We start from the raw sequence: 19,516 nt of genomic DNA, 5'->3' as shown, positions 1-19,516 counted from the left end.
CGTCTCGCAGCGCACTTTGTCTCTTCCGGGCCACTGTCCACGCCCCGCACCTCACCGGCCCCGCCCCCTGTAGCGCCGCGCACGCGCAGTTTCCTTCAGACCCGGAAGAGGAGCGAGGGGCACGATCGGGTGAGTCAGTCTCTGTTTTCTGCTTCAACCCTGATCTTTGCGGCGCCCTCAGACTCAAGGAACCGTAACAGCCAAGGTTTAGGGGTCGCCGCGTACGTTAAAACCCCTTCATGGCCTCTTTCCGCGCCCGATGAGTCCCGGCAGCACCGCGAGACGTTCCAGGCCCTGTAGCTCCGCTGCGGGTCCGGAGGTCCCGGTCTGCTTCGGTTTAAAATCGCTGTGAGGCGGGTCCCCGTCCCTGGCCTTCCCGCCTTGGGTGCAGTAGACACCGCGTGCTGCGTCGTTTTCCTGCTCAGAACCTTTCGGTGACTCCCGCAGGCTCCCGTCCCCTTCCCCTCGCAGCCGCGCTGTGTGAAGTCCTTACTCCGCAGGTGGATTCTCTTTCTCCCTCCCTTGTTCCCCAGCCTCGCCCCTCTCTGCCCCTCCAAGGCAGAGATGGCAGTGCATACATGGACGCCACATCTCCTTGGCCTTGGGATTCCGCAAACCCCACCGCTTTCCTGACACTTGCTCCATCTCTTTGTCCTCCGGAGTCGGGCTCCTCCCCTCCTTAGTCCTCCACTTTGCTGTCACCGCCTTAGGGGAGATGTCTGATTCTTGCACTGGGGGAGGTGAGCTGCACCCATTCGGTGACACTGTGTTTCTCCTGCACAAATCGCATCCCCCTGGCTGTGCTTGCTGTGGTGTGTTTACATTCCTGGAGCTCTGCTGGAAAGCTCTGTTCCCGGGCAAGGGACGTCTTTATTCCATATCTGTGAATGTGCACGGTAGGGGGCGGAGTAGAGACAGTCTGAGGGAGAATGGGAAAAACCGTGAGAAAGGAAGAATGAAAAAGGCCAAGCATTGCTGAGGGTGTCACATGTGTTTTGTGGGATACAGATGACATTTTGGGGTGTTTCATTAGAAGATATCGGAGTCTTGTTGGAAAATGTGGGTCGTTGGAGACAGTACTCTTGTATTTTGACATTATGGCAGTGCCTGACTTTAGGGTAGTCTCCAGGAAGGAACGTATGGGATCCTGGATTTGGTGGGTGTTTTCCTGCCACAACAAAAGATTGATGTTAGGAATGCGGTGTGGGATTCTATGGGAAAGTGTATAGATGATCACAGGGTTCTTTCCTGTAATATTGTGGGGTGTCCACTGGGAGTATAGAACACCATGGGAGCTTGTAGGAGTGTCTGGGTCAAGAAGAGAAACAGTGGGTGATGGGTGGCTGGGGTTTTCATTGGGATGGGCTTGCTGGAGGTGGGTCTCTGAGCACAACTGTGGAGGGGTTATAAGGGCTGGCAGTACAGCAGTCTCAGGACAGTATAGCATCCTTTGGCCACTGCCACTATGTCATCAATTTTTACCTCTAGGCCATTGTTATGTTCAGCATATACAGATGGCGATGTTGTCCCATTTTCAAAAAAAAAGAGGAGGCTTTTACTACATTCTCCCATTTTTAAAACAAAAAATCCTCTGTTAGCTACATTTGCCACTCTAATCAGTGCTCTTTCTTGTGCTCCATTTCAGAGCAAAATACACTAAAACCTTGTTTATACTCTCTGCCTCAATTCTTGCTTCCAGCTCTCATGTTCACATCCACATTCCACTGTTACTTTCCTTATCAGAGTCATAGTGAGCTCCCCATTTCTAAATCAGTAGTTTATTCTTAGTCAGCATCTCGTCCTCTCACCAGCATGCCGCACTCTCTCTTCTTGAAGTACTTTTTTCTTGGCTTTCACATCACACTGTTTTTAGAAAATGAATCTATCTACCAGTCACCAGTGTTAATTTTTTTCTCCCTGTTTATGTCTCAGCTTCCTGTGCCTGTTTCTCCTAACCCCCTACTCTCTGAGAGCATTTCTGCACTTAGTCCTTGAACCTCTTCTCTTCTCTGTCCACACCCACTGCTTTTCCATCGCATCTCTTGACTTTAAACACTAATGTCTGTTTTCGCCTCTCCACCCAGACTTTTCCTCTGAAGCCAGAGTTCTGTATCCAGCTGTCTCCTCAACATCTCTGCTGGGATAATGACTGGCGTTTTCATCTTCATATGTTCAAAAATGGTCCCCTGAACTCCGCCAGATGTGTTCTTCTGCAGTCCTCCCGCTACATCTCAGCAGAGGGTGACCCTGTACTTCCTGGGATTTAGATGAGCGTCCCAGCGTGTTTTCAGAATATTATAAGATATTATTTTATTTGTTAGTATTTTAACTTAGGACAAAACAAATAAAAAAATGATTAAGGGAATACTTGGTTTTCAAAAATCTTGGGGACAGGGAAGAATGTTTGAAGACCACAGCCCTTTCTGATCTTAGCTCTTACTTGGCTCCTCTTCACTCGGTCTACTCCAGCCACACAGGCTGCTTTTCCCTTTCTGGAGCCAGGAACACCACCGCCTCAGGGCATTCACTTTGGTGTCCCTCTGCCTAGAAGTCACTGACCCCTCACTTGCAGGTGACAAAATCCCTTCTTTCCTCAGGTCTGTGTTCTGATATCACCTCTCAGAGGCACCTTCTCTGATTTCTGTCTCCTCTCCCTGCCTCCTTTTAACATCCAGCCACCCCCTCACCCCCACGTCTGGTCCGTATTGCCCACTCTGCTTGTTTCTCTCTGTTCCTTCCCTTTCCTCTGGCTGGATCCACATGACAGCAGTGCCCAAGGGGAGAGCAGAGCCACAAGCTGGGAGGTGTGCTGGGCTTGCCTCCTCTGAGGGGTGCTCAACCCTGGCTTTGTGTTGGATTGCTGAGGCGTTTTGCAAGTATATCTCTTGTGCCGAGTCCCCAGAGAATCCACTTCAGATGGTCAAGTGGGATGGGATGTTTTAAGTGTCCCAGGTGATTCTGATCTGCGTGCAGCATCGAGCAGCGAGGCTCTGGGTCCTCCGTTTCTGAGGATGGGATCAGCCTGTGATCCAAGGACAGGTGAGGGGGCTCTGCTGTGAATAGGGTTTGATTAAGACCAGGTCTGCGACCTGAAGGGGAGGGTCAGTCCATCTCACGTCCCCGCTGCGGCAGTGTATTGAGGGCTTCACCAGGAGGGGAGCGAGTTCTGAAGAAAGGGGTCAAACCCCTCACTTGTTGGTCTCTGTGTGGGAGCTTATTTTCCCTGAATCCCTCCCGTGGCTATGGGCAGCACAGGGCTGTCTTTGCTACGTGGTGAGGTCTTCCCTGTGTGTGTGGTTGTGGCACAGGAAGGAGGCATGTTGATTCAAAACATTAAACAGCATATTTTTGACACTCAGGGTTGACTTCTCAAGAGCAATCTTGCCCGAGGAAGAAGCCTGGAAGAGGAGGAAGAGGAAAGAAGAGGAGTCAAGAATGGCTCTTTCCCAGGTGAAGTCATACTCTCTGTTGATTAATCTGTCTCTCCTTCCTGAAATGTCCTTCTTTGGACTTGCTAATCTCTGACTCTGAAGTGTCCTGCCTGACATGTTCCTTCCACTCACCCAGGGCCTTCCCTCAGTCCCTCTCGTCTCCACTTAGATTCCATCTCACCGCGACCCAGTGACATGGAACTTGTGAGGAGCCTCCACTGGGCGTTGTCCCGGGCAGGGCTTCACATCTGTGGATTGGGGATGGAGTGTGAGCCACGTGGTGTCTGTGAGGTTGGGCCACATCTCGGTGAAAGAAGCTGCATGTGGGAAGTCATGTATTAATATCTAGGAATAGTTGGACAATTCTGGAAAAGAAGAGTGATAAGAGGAGACCAGCTGTTCCTGACTTTATAATGCCTTCAGAGCTACACAAATGAATCATGGTGTTTCTGGTTCCAAAATGTTAATGATAGAGAATAAAGTTCAGAAACAGACATGAGTGATAGAGGATGTTTTATTCCATTATTGGTTTTAAAATATAGAATCAACCTAAATATCTAACAATAAGAGGTTTTACAAAAATCATGCTTAGCACGTCCATCCCACAGAAACCGTGGTCTTCCTGCAGGGTCTCTCGTGCAGCAGGTGTTTTAGGTAAAAATGGTTATAATTCAGCCAAGACGTGGAGCACAGAACTTTGTCTTTGTCATCAAAAAGGCTGAATCCAAATTCTTGCTCCATCATTATTATTAACTATTATATGTCTTTTATTTTAAACATTACATGATATATGTATTTGTGTGTGTGTGTGTGTGTGTGTGTGTGGTCAAACTCTGAAAAAAGAAGCAACTTAGGCACTAAGATATAATGTATCTCCTGCCCTGTTACTTCCTTCACCATCCCTCATGTCTCAGTGAGGGACCACTGTTGTCAGTTCTGTGGCAAGAGTCAGCTAAATCTTGTAAAAATGAATTTACATGTTCTAATGAGGTTTTGGAAAAAATTCTTCAATGAAGTTTGTTAGAGTAACATTTTATTCTGCAAATATGAAAAATTTACATAATGGATGTCTAGAAGTTATTTTCATGTTAGTAAACACAGATATAGCTTGCTCTTTTGTAGATGGTTATTGGAGCATTCTCTTTATTGAAGCCACACGAGACCTTTACAATTTTTCACTAGTGTGAAGAATGCCACAGTGGCTGTGTCTGAGCAGGCTGACCTCTCTGCAGATGTCTGAGGATTTCTCTAGGTTGGGAAACTTGACATGTGATTACTGGGTCAAGGATGGTGTGTTTGGTATTTTGATAGAGTCTGTCAGATGCCCTCCCCTAAAGCTGCAAAGGTACCCTCTCCCACCAACAGCACATGAGATTTCCCCGGATATAAGCAAAACTTGGTGCCATTATCTTTTTGTATTTTGAAAATTTAGAGGAAAATGATAATCCCTTGTTTGTGCTTCCATTTTCCAACTACTTGTGAGTAACTTTCATTGTTTTGTGGAAATAAAACATGGATTTTCATACTTTGCTGAGTTTTCCTTTGATTTATTTTAGGAGCTATTCTGTATTTTGTACTTTAATTCTTTATGTGTGCCCTGGTGTCTTTCTTAGTTTGTCATTGTTTTGCAGTGAAACATACATCTCTTTCCTTCTTGTCTTCTGCTTTCTGATCTTGCTTGAAGGCCTCACCCAGCATAATTTCAAAATACTGTGTTCTCTTTAGTCCTAATCTTTCTTTGTTTAAAATTCTCTCTTTAATTTGGATTTACTGAAATCTTTTTAATTTGGCCTTTTTGTGGATATCTTGTAGCCATTTTATTTCATTGATTTCAAAGTTTCGTGTAATCCACACTCGCGCACACACACGTGTACACGTATACTAACAGGTTCACATATTATTTGCCAGGGCCCTCCATTTTATTTTTCTTTTCAAAATTATTTATCTCTCAACGAAGTGGAGACTTTTTATTTGAAATTCCACATTTCTTTTATATTTGAATTGCGCCGAATTTCTAAATGACTGACGTCTTTATGTCACCACATCTTCCAATAAGAATTAGGTCTGTCAGTCTTTGATTATGTTTTTGTTATCTCCTTCAATAAAGTCTCCTCATTTCTTCACATAGCTTGGGAAATCTCTTCTAATTAGGTGTCATGATAAAATTCCTAACTGGCATTTGCTTTTCCCTCTTCTGGTTCTGGCTCAGGCATCCTGTGCAGTGGCGAATGGCAGGCGCCTGGCTGGCCCACTTACCTCAGCCTTACCTGTAGTGGAAATTCTTCTAGTGCTTACTGCAGATTATGATGCCTGGTGAAATTGTCTTGCTTGATAACAGTTCTTTTAATTTTTTGCCTGGCATAGTTTTTTTTTGAGGAAGGTTAGCCCTGAGCTAACATCTGCTGCCAATCCTCCTCTTTTTCCTGAGGAAGACTGGCCCTAAGCTAACATCCGTGCCCATCTTCCTCTGCTTTGTATATGGGACGCCTGCCACAGCATGGCTTGACAAGCAGTGCATAGTTCTGCACCTGGGATCTGAACCGGCGAACCGTGGGCCACCGAAGTGGAACCTGCGAACTTAACTGCTTCGCCACCAGACTGGCCCCTGGCATGATTTTTAATCATCGAGTATTTCTTCAAAGATCTACTGCTGTGATAAATCTTTGTTCTATTTAATCTGCTACTTTAACATACGATAGTACAGTTTTTCATTTTGAATCATTTTTTTATTAGTGGATTAAACTCCATCAGGCTGATAAACTCCATAATTGCTAAATATCTCACTTTAAATGGAAAGTTCTATTTATATTTGTGCATGTCTGTGGACTTTGTCATCCCTGAAGGTACCACTCATGCATTAGCTTGTCTAGATATTGAATATCACTCAGTGTGTAGAACATAATATGTACCATGTCCGTGTAAACAACCCTGTGTTGAATATTTTTCATGTATGTGTCTTTTTTATTGTCCACAAAAATGTGAAATCTACTGTGATTTCGTGGATTTGATATCCTCTGATGGAAAAATATAATAAAGCAAAATTAGGGCTATATAACTTGCTCACAATTATCTTGCTCAAAATGATCTGTCAGAACATTCACTTCAATTGAATCAATCCTTACACCTCTCTCCTGCTCTCATATTGTTTGAAGAGAAGAATGATTCCCATTGTCCCTTAGTGAAATGTGTTTTTCCTTTCAGGAACTGCTGACGTTCAAGGACGTGACCATCGAGTTCTCTCAGGAGGAGTGGGAGTGCCTGGACCCCGCTCAGAGGGCCTTGTACAGGGACGTGATGCTGGAGAACTGCAGGAACCTGCTCTCCCTGGGTGAGGAGAGCTTCCCTCTAGAAGTCAGGATCTGCCCTGGTAAGTCTCTCGGGAGACCCTGCCATGCTCACTTGCGATTGATGCTGGGTTGACTCTGAGATGAAAAGCTTCATGATGTAGCATCTAGACTTTCACCTTCCTTTTTCTTCAGGTGATCTGCCCACTCCACATTAGATTAACGGTGGTTCCCAAAGTCAAGTAATCACAAAACCTTATGGCAGACGTTTAAAAATATCTGATTCTGGTTCTGCTTTACGCCTGTCCTTTTGATTCAGTAGTTCTTGGAGGGGAGCTAGACATCTATATTTTAAAAATATTCCTTAAGCATTCAGAAAGAGATAGTCAGTGAACAAATCTGTGAAATATTTTTCTAGACGTGTGTGTAATGTCCTCTCTCCTCAGCTGAACAAAGGGATGAAATTGTATTCTGGAAAAGCCACAGCATATCATGTTCCTTTCTTATAAGCAGAAATGTCTCTTTTTGGCCTGAGTATTATCTCCATTTTGGAGCATGGGAAAGAGCCCTGGACTGTGCAAAGCCAGGTGAAAATAGTGAAAAAACTAAGTGGGTGGGAATGTATCAAAGGTGTGAACAGAGGAAAGAGTTTAGCTCGACGGAAAGGAAGCCGCACCGTTAATCATGTTTGGGAAACTCTCCACAAGTGGGAGAGTTCTGTGGGAAAACAAAAGTTTATTTCTTGTGGGCTCTCAAAGGAAAGTTTTCTTCCCTTCCATTTATCACTGTTTTCTTCAGATGAGTAAAAGTTCCTCCTCCCACCCACCAGCTCGTGCAAAGACCAAGGCAAAATCTTTATCATGACATAGAACGTTCTCTTACCTGCCCCGGAGGATCTCTTTGCTAGCTTGACCTTGAGGTGCACCAGGAGGGCTGGTTATAAGGGGTCCTCTTTCTTCCTTGTTCTCATACACAGTTCTCCGTCCACACAGATCAGAACTGAAGCCTTCACAGTCTGGGCCCCAGGCCTTCTCCAGCTTCTATTCCCATTTCATGTACTTGGGAGACCTTCTCGCAGGATGGAAAAATGTCAGCATCTGGGGCCCCAGGAAAGTGCACGGGGCTGTTTCAAGCCCTCACTGCCTCTTCAGATGCCCCAGCCATTTCTTCAGTTCTGCTTTTGCCTCACATCAAGGAGTGTGTGTAGGGGTCGGCCTGGTGGTACAGCGGTTAAGTGCGCATGTTCTGCTTCGGCGGCCTGGGATCCGCCAGTTGGGATCCCGAGTGTGGACATGGCACTGCTTGGCAAGCCATGCTGTGACAGGCGTCCCACATATAAAGTGGAGGAAGATGGGCATGGATGTTAGCTCAGGGCCAGTCTTCCTCAGCAAAAAGAGAAGGATTGGCAGCAGATGTTAGCTCAGGGCTTATCTGCCTCAAAAAACAAAAGGAGCGTGTGTAACAGGGGAGTGGGGTGGATCTTTTGATCCAGCAGTAAAACTGCTTTTACTCAGCAGGAGTATAAGCAGTGCCATGCTATACCGTATCATAAGTTTTGGTACATTGTGTTTTTGTTTCTTTCCTCTAAAATTATATTCTAGTTTCTCTCGTGAGATCTTCTTTTATCCACTGGTTTTTCTAAGAGTGTTTTCAAAATTTCCATATATTTGTGAACTTTCCAGTTTCCCCGCAGTTACTTCTTTCTTCTTTCTTTCTATTATGGTTGGAAAAAATATTTTACATAGTTTCAGCCTTTTTCAGTTTATTGAGACTTGCTTCATGGTTTACTGTATGGTCTATCCTGGGGAATGTTCCATGTGCATCTAGAGAAGAATGTGTATTTTGCTGTCATTGGCTGGCGTGCTCTGTATGTGTCTGTCAGAGCTAGGTGCTTTATAGTCTTGCTCAAGTCTTCCTGTCCTCATTGAACTTCTCTCTGGCTCTCCTCTCGCTTATTGAAAGTGGGGTCTGGAAGTCTCCAAATATTCTCAAACTATTTTTATTTCTCTCTTTAGTTTTGTCGATGTTTGCTTCGTATATTTTAGGGCTTTTTTGTTTAGGTCTATATAAGTTCATATTTGTTGTAATTCTTTGATGAGTTATCTTTTTTTAATTTTTATTTTATTTTATTTTTTTCCTTTTTCTCCCCAAAGCCCCCCAGTACATAGTCGTATATTCTTCCTTGTGGGTCCTTCTAGTTGTGGCATGTGGGACGCTGCCTCAGTGTGGTTTCATGAGCAGTGCCATGTCCGCATCCAGGATTAGAACCAACGAAACACTGGGCCTCCTGCAGTGGAGCGCGTGAACTTAACCACTCGGCCACAGGGCCAGCCCCGAGTTATCTTTGTTTAAATATACAATTTTCTTCGTCTCATAGAAATTTTTGACTTAGATTCCGTTATTAGTAGAGCCACTCCAGGTCTCTTCTGGTTGCCTTTTGCATGGAATCTGTAATAGTTTGCTAGGGCTGTAATAACGAAGTACCACAGGCTTAAACAACAGGGTGGCTTAAACGACAGACATTTACTTTCTCATAGTTTTGGAAGTTAGAAGGCCAAGATCAGGGTGTCAGCAGGGTTTTCTTCTCAGGCTGCTCTCCTTAGCTTGTAGTTGGCTGTCTTTCCTCCCTGCTTTTTCACATGGTCTTTCCTGTGTGTGTGGGTCTCTGTCTTAATCTCTTCTTATAAAGAGGCCAGGCATTGGATTAGGGCCCACTCCAATGACCTCATTTAACCCTAATTACCCGTTTAAATACCTTATCTCCAAATACAGTCACATTTTGAGGTACTGGAGGTTAGGACTTCAACATATCAATTTCTTGGGGGAGGATGCAATTCAGCCCTTAACAGTTTTTTTTTTTTTTTTTTTTGAGGAAGATCAGACCTGAGCTAACATCTGCCAATCCTCCTCTTTTTGTTGAGGAAGACTGGCCCTGAGCTAACATCCATGTCCGTTTTCCTCCACTTTTATATGTGGTACACCTACCACAGCATGGCTTGCCAAGCAGTGCCATGTCCACACTCAGGATCTGAACCGGCGAAGCCTGGGCCACTGAAGTGGAACGTACACACTTAACCGCTGCGCCACTGAGCCGACCCCTTGGCCCATAACAGAATCATTTGCTGTCCTTTCACTTTCAACATATTTGTGTCTCTGTATCTAAAGGGAATCTCCTACATACAGAATATAGTTAGATCCTTTTTTTCTTTATCCATGCTGCCAACCTCTCCCTTTTAATTAAGAGTTTAATCCATTTACATTTAATTTAAATAGTGATAAAGAATAACCTCTGCCCTCTAGCTATTTGTTTTCAGTGTGTCTTATATCTTTTTTTCTCCTCAGTTCTTCCATTACTGCCTTCTTTTGTGTTAGGTGTGTTCTAATGTACCATTTCGATTTACTTCTTGTTTCCTTTACTATATATTTTTTAATTGTTTTGTTAATGGTCGTCCTGGGCATTACATATAAAATATTAGTTTATAAAAATCTAGTTCAAATAATACCAACTTAATTTAAATAGTATATAAAAACTTTGATATACTATATATACACACATACATCTCCTGCCTCTCCTTCCTCTATTGTTTTTGTCACAAATTGCAGTTTATACATTGTTTGTCCATCAATGTAGATTTAGAATTACTGTTTTATGTTGTTGTCTTTTAAATCGATAGGGAAAAAAGGAATTACAGACCAAAACTATGTTAATACTGGCCTTGTATTTACCTATGTAGTGTCTTTATTACTTTTCCTTATTTCTTTATGTGGATTTAAGTTACTGTTTCTTCTTTTATTGTAGCCTGAAGCATTCCCTTTAGTGTTTTTTGTAGGACTAGTCTGCTTACAAGGGACTTTCTCAGTTTTTGTTTTTCTGACAATGTCCTAAGTTTTCCTTTATTTAAAGGATAATTTTGACGTACATAGAATTCTTGGTAGATAGTTATTTCTCTTTAACGCTTTGAAAATTTTATCTCCTTGCCTTCTAGCCTCCATGGTTTCTGATGTGAAATCAATGGTTAATCTTATTGAGGATCTCTTTCACCTGAGAAATTGCCTCTTACTGCTTTCAAGATTGTCGTTGAACAGATTGATTATAACGTGTCTTACTGGGGATCTTTTTCAGTTTATCTCACCTGGGATTTGTTGAACTCCTTGGATATATAGATTTGTGAATTTCATAAACTTTTGGAGTGTTTTTGCCTTGTTGCTTCAAATATTTTTCCTGCTCATTTCTTTCTCTTATTTCTTTCTGGAACTCCCATTATCTATGTTGGTACACTTGAAGGTGTCCCGCAGTTCTCTGTTCATTTTTCTTCATTCTTTTTTCTTTATGCGCTGAGATTAGGTAATCTCAATTGATTTATCTTCAAGTTTGCTAATTCTTTCTTCTGCTTGTTCCATTCTGTGTTGAAACCCTTTAGCTTTTTTTTATTTCAGTTTTTGTACTTCTCTTTTGCAGAATTTCTATTTGGTTTCTTTTTATAATTTCTCTTTATTGATATTCTCTATTTGGGGAAATAGTGTTCTCATTGTTTCCTTTAGTTCTTTACACTTGGTTTCTTTTAGCTCTTTGAGGATATTTAATATAGTGATATAAATTGTTTTGTCTAGTAAAGTCCAATATCAGGGCTTCCTTGGGGATAGTTTCTGTTAAATTTCACTTTTTCCTGTGTATGGACCATACATCATTGTTGGTTTCATGCCTTGTAATTTTTTTTTAAACTGAATATTTTGAATTTTATTATATGGCAACTTTGGAAGTCACATTGCTCCCCACCCCAGCATTGGTTTGCTGCTATTCCTTATTCTTTGTCATGTGTGGCTACTCAAGTCTCTGTTTAGTTAGCTTAGTGGTTAGGTAGTGGTTCAACATGGAATTTCTCAGACACCTGGAACCACGAAAACCCCCGAATAAATCAAAACAAAAAACCAAAATAGTCAACTCCCAGTCTTTGGTGACAGACTCTGTGTGTTTGGGAATACCTGTAAAACTCAGGTTGACAATTTACAATGCTGCCTTCACCTTTACCTCCTGCTTTTGCTGAGACTGAAGATTAGCTGGAGGTAAGACCTCAGGGCCTTCTCATATGTTTTCTGAACATTCACCCAGCCCTGGGCATGTCTATGACTTAGAGTTCTATGAATATGTGGCAGTTTTTAAAAGCCCTTATTCCCCAAAGCATGTTACTCTCCAGCCTTTTTTTGTTTTGATTTGTTTTGGGGTTTTTTTTGATGTTGTTCTTGTTTTTACATAGGTAAAATGCCCATACTTCCTAAAGCAATCTGTAGATTCAATGTAATCCCAATCAAAGTTCCAACATTTTTCACAGAAATAGAACAAAGAATCCTAAAATTTATATGGAACAGCAAAAGACCCCGATAGCCAAAGAAACCCTGAGAAAAAAGAACAAAGCTGGAGGTATCACACTCCTTCATTTCAAAATATACTACAAGACACTAGTAACCAAAACAGCATGGTACTGGCACAAAAACAGACACACAGATCCATGGAACAGAATCGAGAGCCCAGAAATAAACCCACATGTATATGGACAACCAATTTTCAACAAGGGAGCCAACAACATACAATGGAGAAAGGAAAGTCTCTTCAATAAATGGTGTTGAGAAAACTGGACAGCAACATGCAAAAGAATGAAAGTAGACCATTATCTTACACCATGCACAAAAGTCAACTCAAAATGGATTAAAGACTTGAATGTAAGATCTGAAACAATTAAACTTCTAGAAGAAAATGTAGGCAGTACACTCTTTGACATCCATCTTAGCAACACTTTTTTAAATACAATGCCTGGCTGGGCAAGGGAAACAATAGAAAAAATAAACAAATGGGACTACATCAAACTAAATAGCCTCTGCACAGCAAAGGAAACCATCAACAAAATGAAAAGACAACCTAACAATTGGGAGAAGATATTTGCAAACCATATATCGGATAAGAGGTTAATATCCAAAATATACAAAGAACTCATAGAGCTCAACCACAAAAAAACTCCCCAGCCTTTCTTCCCAGGCTTTTCAGTGTGTCTGCTGTTTTTAATGGATTATTTATCATAACCTCATATAATGCTGTACTTTAGCATTTTTTTGTGCAATAATTATGTAAATGTGCATTTGTATAATATCTTTTTCTCTTGAAATGTGAGACACCCGTTTGTCTGTTGCCACTCTGTGTTTTTGTGTGGTAGTGAAATAATACACTTTCTTTCAGAGCTTATTTGTTTACATAGTGTGAGCAATTTGGTTATAACATGTTTGAAAGTAGGCTTCTCTTAAAAATAATTTAAAATACAGGTAATCATTTATTAACGTGTTCTGTTATTAAACATTTGTAGACCTATGTTGAGAAGTTTTTTTCTATTCTATGTAAATATTACTTTTAGTGTAGTATTCATCTGCCAACTCTAGTTAATATGAAGATTTTTTTCCCTATCTTTCAGATATCTCTGCTAGATCTATGATCAAGGAATTGTTACTAAAGGAAGACATTAATATTGGAGAATTATACCAACCAGTGGTCTTGGGAAGACATAAAAGCCATGACATTGAGGATCTTGACTTTGGGGAAGTCTGGAGAAATATGTATGACTTTGAGAGTACGTGTGGATATGAAGAAAGAAATTCCGAAGAAGTGCTTATGACAGATAATGTAAATCTCAGTAGTAAAAAAGAGAAACAAGGCAACAAATCTTGCATTAATTTATCTTTAAAGCAGAATGTTTCTTTAAGAAAAAGTGCATATCAACATTTCAAACATGCGAAGTCATTTATAAAGAATTTGTTAAAGATAAAAAACATAGTCTCCTCAGGAAACAAGTATATGAAATGTTTTGAAAATAGACTTGGATTAAGCTTTCAGTCACATCTGGCTGAATTGCAGAGATTTCAAACTAAAGAGAAAATTTATGAATGTAATCAAGTTGAGAAGTCTATCAAAATGTATTCCTTAATTTCACCACTTCAAAGATTTCCTCCTCCTACTATCAAAACCAACATGTGTAATAAATATAGAAAAGTTTTCATGTATCCTTCATTGCTTACACACCATCAGAAAATAAACAGAGAAAAGCCACACAGATGTAATGAATGTGGAAAGACTTTTAGCCATTATTCAGTCCTTACTAGTCATCAGAGAATTCATTCTGAGCAGAGACCTTACAGATGTAATGAGTGTGGTAAAGCCTTTAAGCAGTTCTCAAACCTCACAAGACATCAGAGAATCCATACTGGAGAGAAACCATATAAATGTAATATATGTGACAAGGTCTTTAATCAAAATTCCCATCTTACCAATCACTGGAGAATTCACACTGGAGAGAAACCACACAAATGTAATGAATGTGGTAAGGCTTTTATCAAATGTTCAGACCTCTGGCGTCATGAAAGAATTCATACTGGAGAGAAACCTTATAAATGTAATGAGTGTGGTAAGGGATTTTCCAAACATTCGTATCTTTGGGATCATAAGAGAATTCATACTGGAGAGAAACCATACAAATGTGTTGAATGTGGCAAGGTTTTTAGGCAGTGGTCTACGCTCAGGATTCACCGAAGAATTCATACTGGTGAGAAACCTTATAAGTGTAATGAATGTGGCAAAGCTTTTAAGCAGTGCTCACACCTCACTAAGCATCAAAATATACATCCTGGAGAGAAGCCACACAAATGTAGTTTATGTGGCAAGACTTTCATCCACATTTCAAGCCTTGTGAAACATCAGAAAATTCATACAGGAGAAAAACCATACAAATGTAATGAATGTGGTAAGGCTTTTATCCAAAGACCAAGTCTTGTAGAACATCAGAGGATTCATACTGGTGAGAAACCTCACAAATGTAATGAATGTGGCAAAGCCTTTACTGTGCGTTCAAGTCTAACTAAACATAAGAGACATCATACTGGAGAGAAACCCTACAAATGTAATGAATGTGGTAAAGCCTATACACAATTTGTACACCTTACTAGACATCAGAAAATGCATACTGAAAAGAAACATTATGAATCAGCTGTACGTGATAATGCTTTTATTCAAAGCTCAAGCTTGGGGGATTATCAGGGAATTCATGGTAGAGAGAAATCTTACACCTGTAATGAGTGTGGCAAATCCTTTAACTGGTGTTCACGCCTTACTCGACATCAGAGAATCCATACTGGAGAGAAACCATATAAATGTAATGTGTGTGGCAAGGCCTTTAGTCAAAATTCAAACCTTACAATTCATCAGAGAATTCATACTGGAGAGAAACCTTACAAATGTAATGAATGTGGCAAGGCCTTTAAACAGTATTCAAGCCTCACTAGACATCAGAATATACATCCTGGAGAGAAACCACACAAATGTAATGTGTGTGGTAAGGCTTTTATCAAACGGTCACACCTTTGGGGTCATGAGAGAATGCATGCTGGAGAGAAGCCATTCAAGTGTATTGAATGTGGCGAGGCCTTTAGACAATGGTCTGACTTCAGGATTCACAAAAGAATTCATACTGGAGAGAAATCTTAGAAATGTAATGAATGGTGTAAATCGTTTAACCATTTTTTACAATAGACTATACTGCAGAGAATTTATGCTAGGGAGGACTAAGTCTGTAGTCCTAGAAGATTAATCATCCTCAGCTATTAAGTTCTTCACTGTAATTAAAAGTCAAAGTCATTTGAAACTCATGAAATGACGAGTATTGTGGAGCAAGGAGATCTTTGAAAGTGTACCATTTCTTCATGTTTAAGATACTTTTATTATTTGAGGTTTCTTGAAGAGGCTATGTTACTGTTGATGTCTTCCAACCTGAAGTTTGAAGTTTGTTGACCTTATGCCGTCATCACATATTTTTCCTGTGTTGCCATGATGGTCTGTTGGAGGAGATCAATGAGATAGATAAACAGGCGTACTTTATTAGGTGAGGATCAATCATATCCACGTTTCCTGAGAGAATGAGGACTCTGAATTTTAACTTACAATAATGTGTGGTTTTGAATGAGAGCATAAGCTTTGGCTGAGAATATATGCAAAATGTTGTAAATCGCATGTTCAGGATCCTCTTCTACAAATTTGTTGGTACAACAGAGGGCCCCTGGATTATCAGAAGTCATTGCTCTACTAGATAAGCACGAAACAGCAGGCCTTAAGATTGAGAGACTGAGATTTTGATGAGAATAGTATGATAGGTTAGTAGGGACTGCTTCTGTGGTAGAAATAATGGCAAAGAAATGATGGTCATCCTTTCTTTTTAAAGAAAATAGCTGTTGTATGTATCAAAAAATGAGTGAAAAATTAATCTTATTCTTGGAAGCCAAAGAGAGCAATTATCAGAGAGGAGAATGTAATCAAAAAACCAGAATATGGTGTACATGTGTAGGATTCGCCTTTAAGCACTATATCACTGATACCATTTTACATACAGTATATCATAGTTGTCATGTTTAATAAAATTTAATCATTTTCCCAAAACTTGAATCATATTTTTTCTATCAAATCAAATATATCCCACATCATCGTGTTACTTCATAACAAGCACTAACAATATGTCTTTAGGTTCTCACGGTTGAAAGGCATATGCAACAGTTTCTTTTCGTGGTGGAATCAAACAACATGCAGGCATCCTTTGTTTTATTGTGCTTTGCTTTATTGTGTTTAAAAGGTACTGTGTGGTTTCTTTTGCAAATTGAGGGTGTAGTGGAAGATGTGACTGAATTGCTGCAATGTCATGATAAAACTTTAATAGGTGAGGAGTTGCTTCCTATGTGTGAGCAAAGAAAGTGGTTTTTTGAGATAAAATCTACTCCTGGAGAAGATTCTGTGAAGACTATTGAAATGACAACAAAGGATTTAGAATGTTACATGAATTTAGTTGATAAAGCAGTACAGGGTTTTAGAGTATTGACTCTGATTTTGAAAGGAGTTCTACTGAGGATAAAATGCTATCAAACAGCATCACATGCTACAGAGAAAGTGTATGAAAGGAAGAGTCAATGAAAGTGGCAAACTTCATTGTTGTCTTATTTTCAGAAATTGCCACAGCCACTCCAATCCGTCAGCTACCATCAACGTTGAGGCAAGACTTTTCACCAAGCAAAAGATTATGACTCCCTGAAGGCTCAGATGATGGTTAACTTTTTTTTTTTTTAGCAATAAAGTATCTTTAAATTAAGGTGTGTACACTTTTTTAGAGGTAATGCTGTTGCACACTTAATAGACTACAGTATAGTGTAAACATAACTTTTATATGCACTAGGACACAAAAAAATTTATGTGACTCACTTTATTCTGATATTTGTTTTATTGCAGTGGTCTGGAGCCAAACCCACAATATCTTTGGGTTATGCCTGTACAATTTTGTCAATATGTACTCATAAGTTAGTTGAGTTACTGTCTCCACACACTGCCCCTTGGATATTTATGTGGCTATGATTAAAATACCATAGAGGTGCAACTTTAGACTGCCCTCAACATCTGAAGTACTATTCATAAGTGTGGACCATATGATTATATTTCCACACGCCCTTTTTTGTGCATACTTAAGACCCATGGCTTGCATTGGCCTTGATTTACATGAGGTAAAAAATAAAAATATGTTAAGTATATGAAAAAGTGTTAGAAAATTTAAAAAATTCAGAAATAAATATATAAACAAAGTTTTTTTCTGCATGGAGCTCTCACTGGAGTAATTTGAACAGATCACTGATCGTGAGCTTCCCCTTAAGAATGAATAGACTCACTTAAGGGGGAAAGATTGATTTTGTTTTGTTTTGTTTTGTCTCTAGGCTGACTAGGAACTTCACATATTGACTCCCTCAAAAATAGTTAATTTGCACTTGCATATATCATGCAGACACAGGATGGACCCCTATCCAAAATTTAGTTTAGATTTCAAGATTGATAATGTCAGATGCCAAATGGGGATGAGAATGTTTAATGCGTAATGAGACTTTCCAAGGAAAGCAGGGCAGCCTTCTGAATTAGAACAAAAAATGGCTTGGGAGCAAGGAAAGTAGATTTGTTTTGGGTTTATATAGAGTTTATGAGTTGGCCCTGGGGTCAGGATCCTGCAGGTCGTTTGATCTTCCTGTGGGCACCAAACAAAGGAGCAACTGGGCTTATAAGCTTGCACACCTATAGAGCAGAAGAAGAGGGAGGATGTATTAAATATGAGCAGGGTTTTTTTTTTTTTTTTAAATGTAGCAATTACACCTCAATAAGCTGTACCAAAAGTGGGGAGGGGAGTTGAGGGAGGGTTGAGGCTTAAAAGCTGTCCATAGTCAGATATCAAAAAATGGAGTAAGACTTTAACACAACACTGAATATTTTACTGTCAAACCTCTTGATTCCTTAGTTAGGAAAGAGCACAGTTTTCCTCATGTTAATAACTTCTTATATGTCTTTCTTGCTGCCTACATAGAACCCTTTGCCCAATATAGTTGTCAACAGTGCTTCTGAAATACTGTTAGATAAACTGCCTAAGATATTTTTTACAGTAGTTTCATAATAATTAATGGAAGTGTTTATAAAACAATAAATATGATTCAATAATTTTACCAGGAGAGTTTTTCAAAGGCTATAAAACTCTCAATTTGTGATTATAGTGTTATTACATGATTCTTTTCAACTCTATTAGAAATCCTTTTTGCTCCTTTAGAATTTTTTCTTACTATTTTTTCTTCCACACCTAACACATTTTTTATATTTAACTTATATTTTTCCCCCTGTTACTTCCATTAGAAAATTTGAAGATACATAAACTAAAAATTGTTTTAAGGCTGTGTAACATGAAAACGTACCTATGACAATAACAGGTGCAAAGTAAGTGCTCTATGATATAAAGAGGGAGACTTCCTTTACATCTTTAGTTCAATTAAAGAAGTGGGACAATACAAAATGGTGAGCTGGAATCTAAATCTGGTAAGGTGGAGTCGGGAAACCTTTTGGTACCCCACAAATCTAATAGTTGGATTTGGGGAAAACAATATATTCGTTTTACCTTAAAATAATCTCCAGTTCCTCTCATTTCATTCTCATTGCCATAATCATTATCATCTCTGGCCTCCATTATTGTAATGGATGCTGGACCTTGTATCTCCAAGGCTTTGTAGGACAGGGTCAGCGCGTTTTTTCTAAGTTCAACGTGAACCTAGTAGATGTTTCTGCTTGATTGTTTAAATGAAGTATATGTCACATACCACAAAATTCACTCTCAAAGTGTACGATTCAGTGACAAGAATGTCTTCTCTCACCATTCTTTTTCAACATTCTAGTGGGAGTCCTAGCTAGTGCAATAAGAAAAGGAAATGGAAAATATGCATCTTGGGAAGGAAGAAGTAAAACTATCTTTGACATTGATATGTAGAAACTCAGGAATCAACAGAAAAGTTTTGGAACTTTTAAGTCATTATAGCATGATTGAAGGATACATGGTTAATACAATGGACAGAATGTTTGTGTCTCCCACCCAAAATTTATATGTTGAAGTTATAACCCATGGTGTGATGGTATGTGCAGGTGGGACCTTTGGGAGGTAATTAGTTCATCAGAGTGGAGCCATTGTGAATGAGATTAGAGCCCTTATAAAAGGGGCCTCAGAGACTCTCTTACTGTCTGCCGTATGAGGATACAAGAAGAAGACAGCCATCTGCAACCAGAAAGAGGACTCTCACCAGACAGAAAATCAGCCAGCACCTTGATCTTGGATTTCTCAGCTTCCAGATTAGTAATACACATCTGTTGTTTATAAACCACCTAGTCTCTGATACTTTGTTATAGCAGCCCAAACTGACTAAGACGTTTAGTAT

The 19,516-nt window shown here is 40.0% G+C and overlaps 1 protein-coding gene across 2 annotated transcripts; it reads left to right on the top strand.

The window, feature by feature from the left end:
* The first annotated feature begins 14 nt into the window (after positions 1-14).
* Positions 15-16,181, top strand: LOC102150861 (zinc finger protein 677). Of its 2 annotated transcripts, XM_070224839.1 has the most exons (5): positions 43-129; positions 2,085-3,039; positions 3,360-3,450; positions 6,633-6,798; positions 13,174-16,181. In XM_070224839.1, the coding sequence occupies exons 3-5, from the start codon at positions 3,436-3,438 to the stop codon at positions 15,234-15,236; spliced, it is 2,244 nt and encodes a 747-aa protein (XP_070080940.1). In that variant the 5' UTR covers positions 43-129; positions 2,085-3,039; positions 3,360-3,435; the 3' UTR covers positions 15,237-16,181. The 2 variants fall into 2 exon arrangements, with proteins under 2 accessions (XP_014585711.1, XP_070080940.1); XM_014730225.3 differs by lacking the exon at positions 2,085-3,039 and having other exon boundaries at positions 15-129.
* The last annotated feature ends 3,335 nt before the right edge of the window (positions 16,182-19,516 follow it).

Source organism: Equus caballus, chromosome 10, assembly GCF_041296265.1.
Source record: "Equus caballus isolate H_3958 breed thoroughbred chromosome 10, TB-T2T, whole genome shotgun sequence".
Classification (NCBI taxonomy): Eukaryota; Metazoa; Chordata; class Mammalia; order Perissodactyla; family Equidae; genus Equus; species Equus caballus.
Note: the sequence above shows the minus strand (reverse complement) of the source record. Positions and strands in the feature narration are given on the sequence as shown.

What these genes read in the sequence shown, in the direction of transcription:
- LOC102150861 (XM_014730225.3), top strand. An exon ending in AGAAGTCAGGATCTGCCCTG is followed by an intron (nt 6,799 to 13,173) that starts GTAAGTCTCTCG and finishes CCTATCTTTCAG; the next exon opens with ATATCTCTGCTAGATCTATG.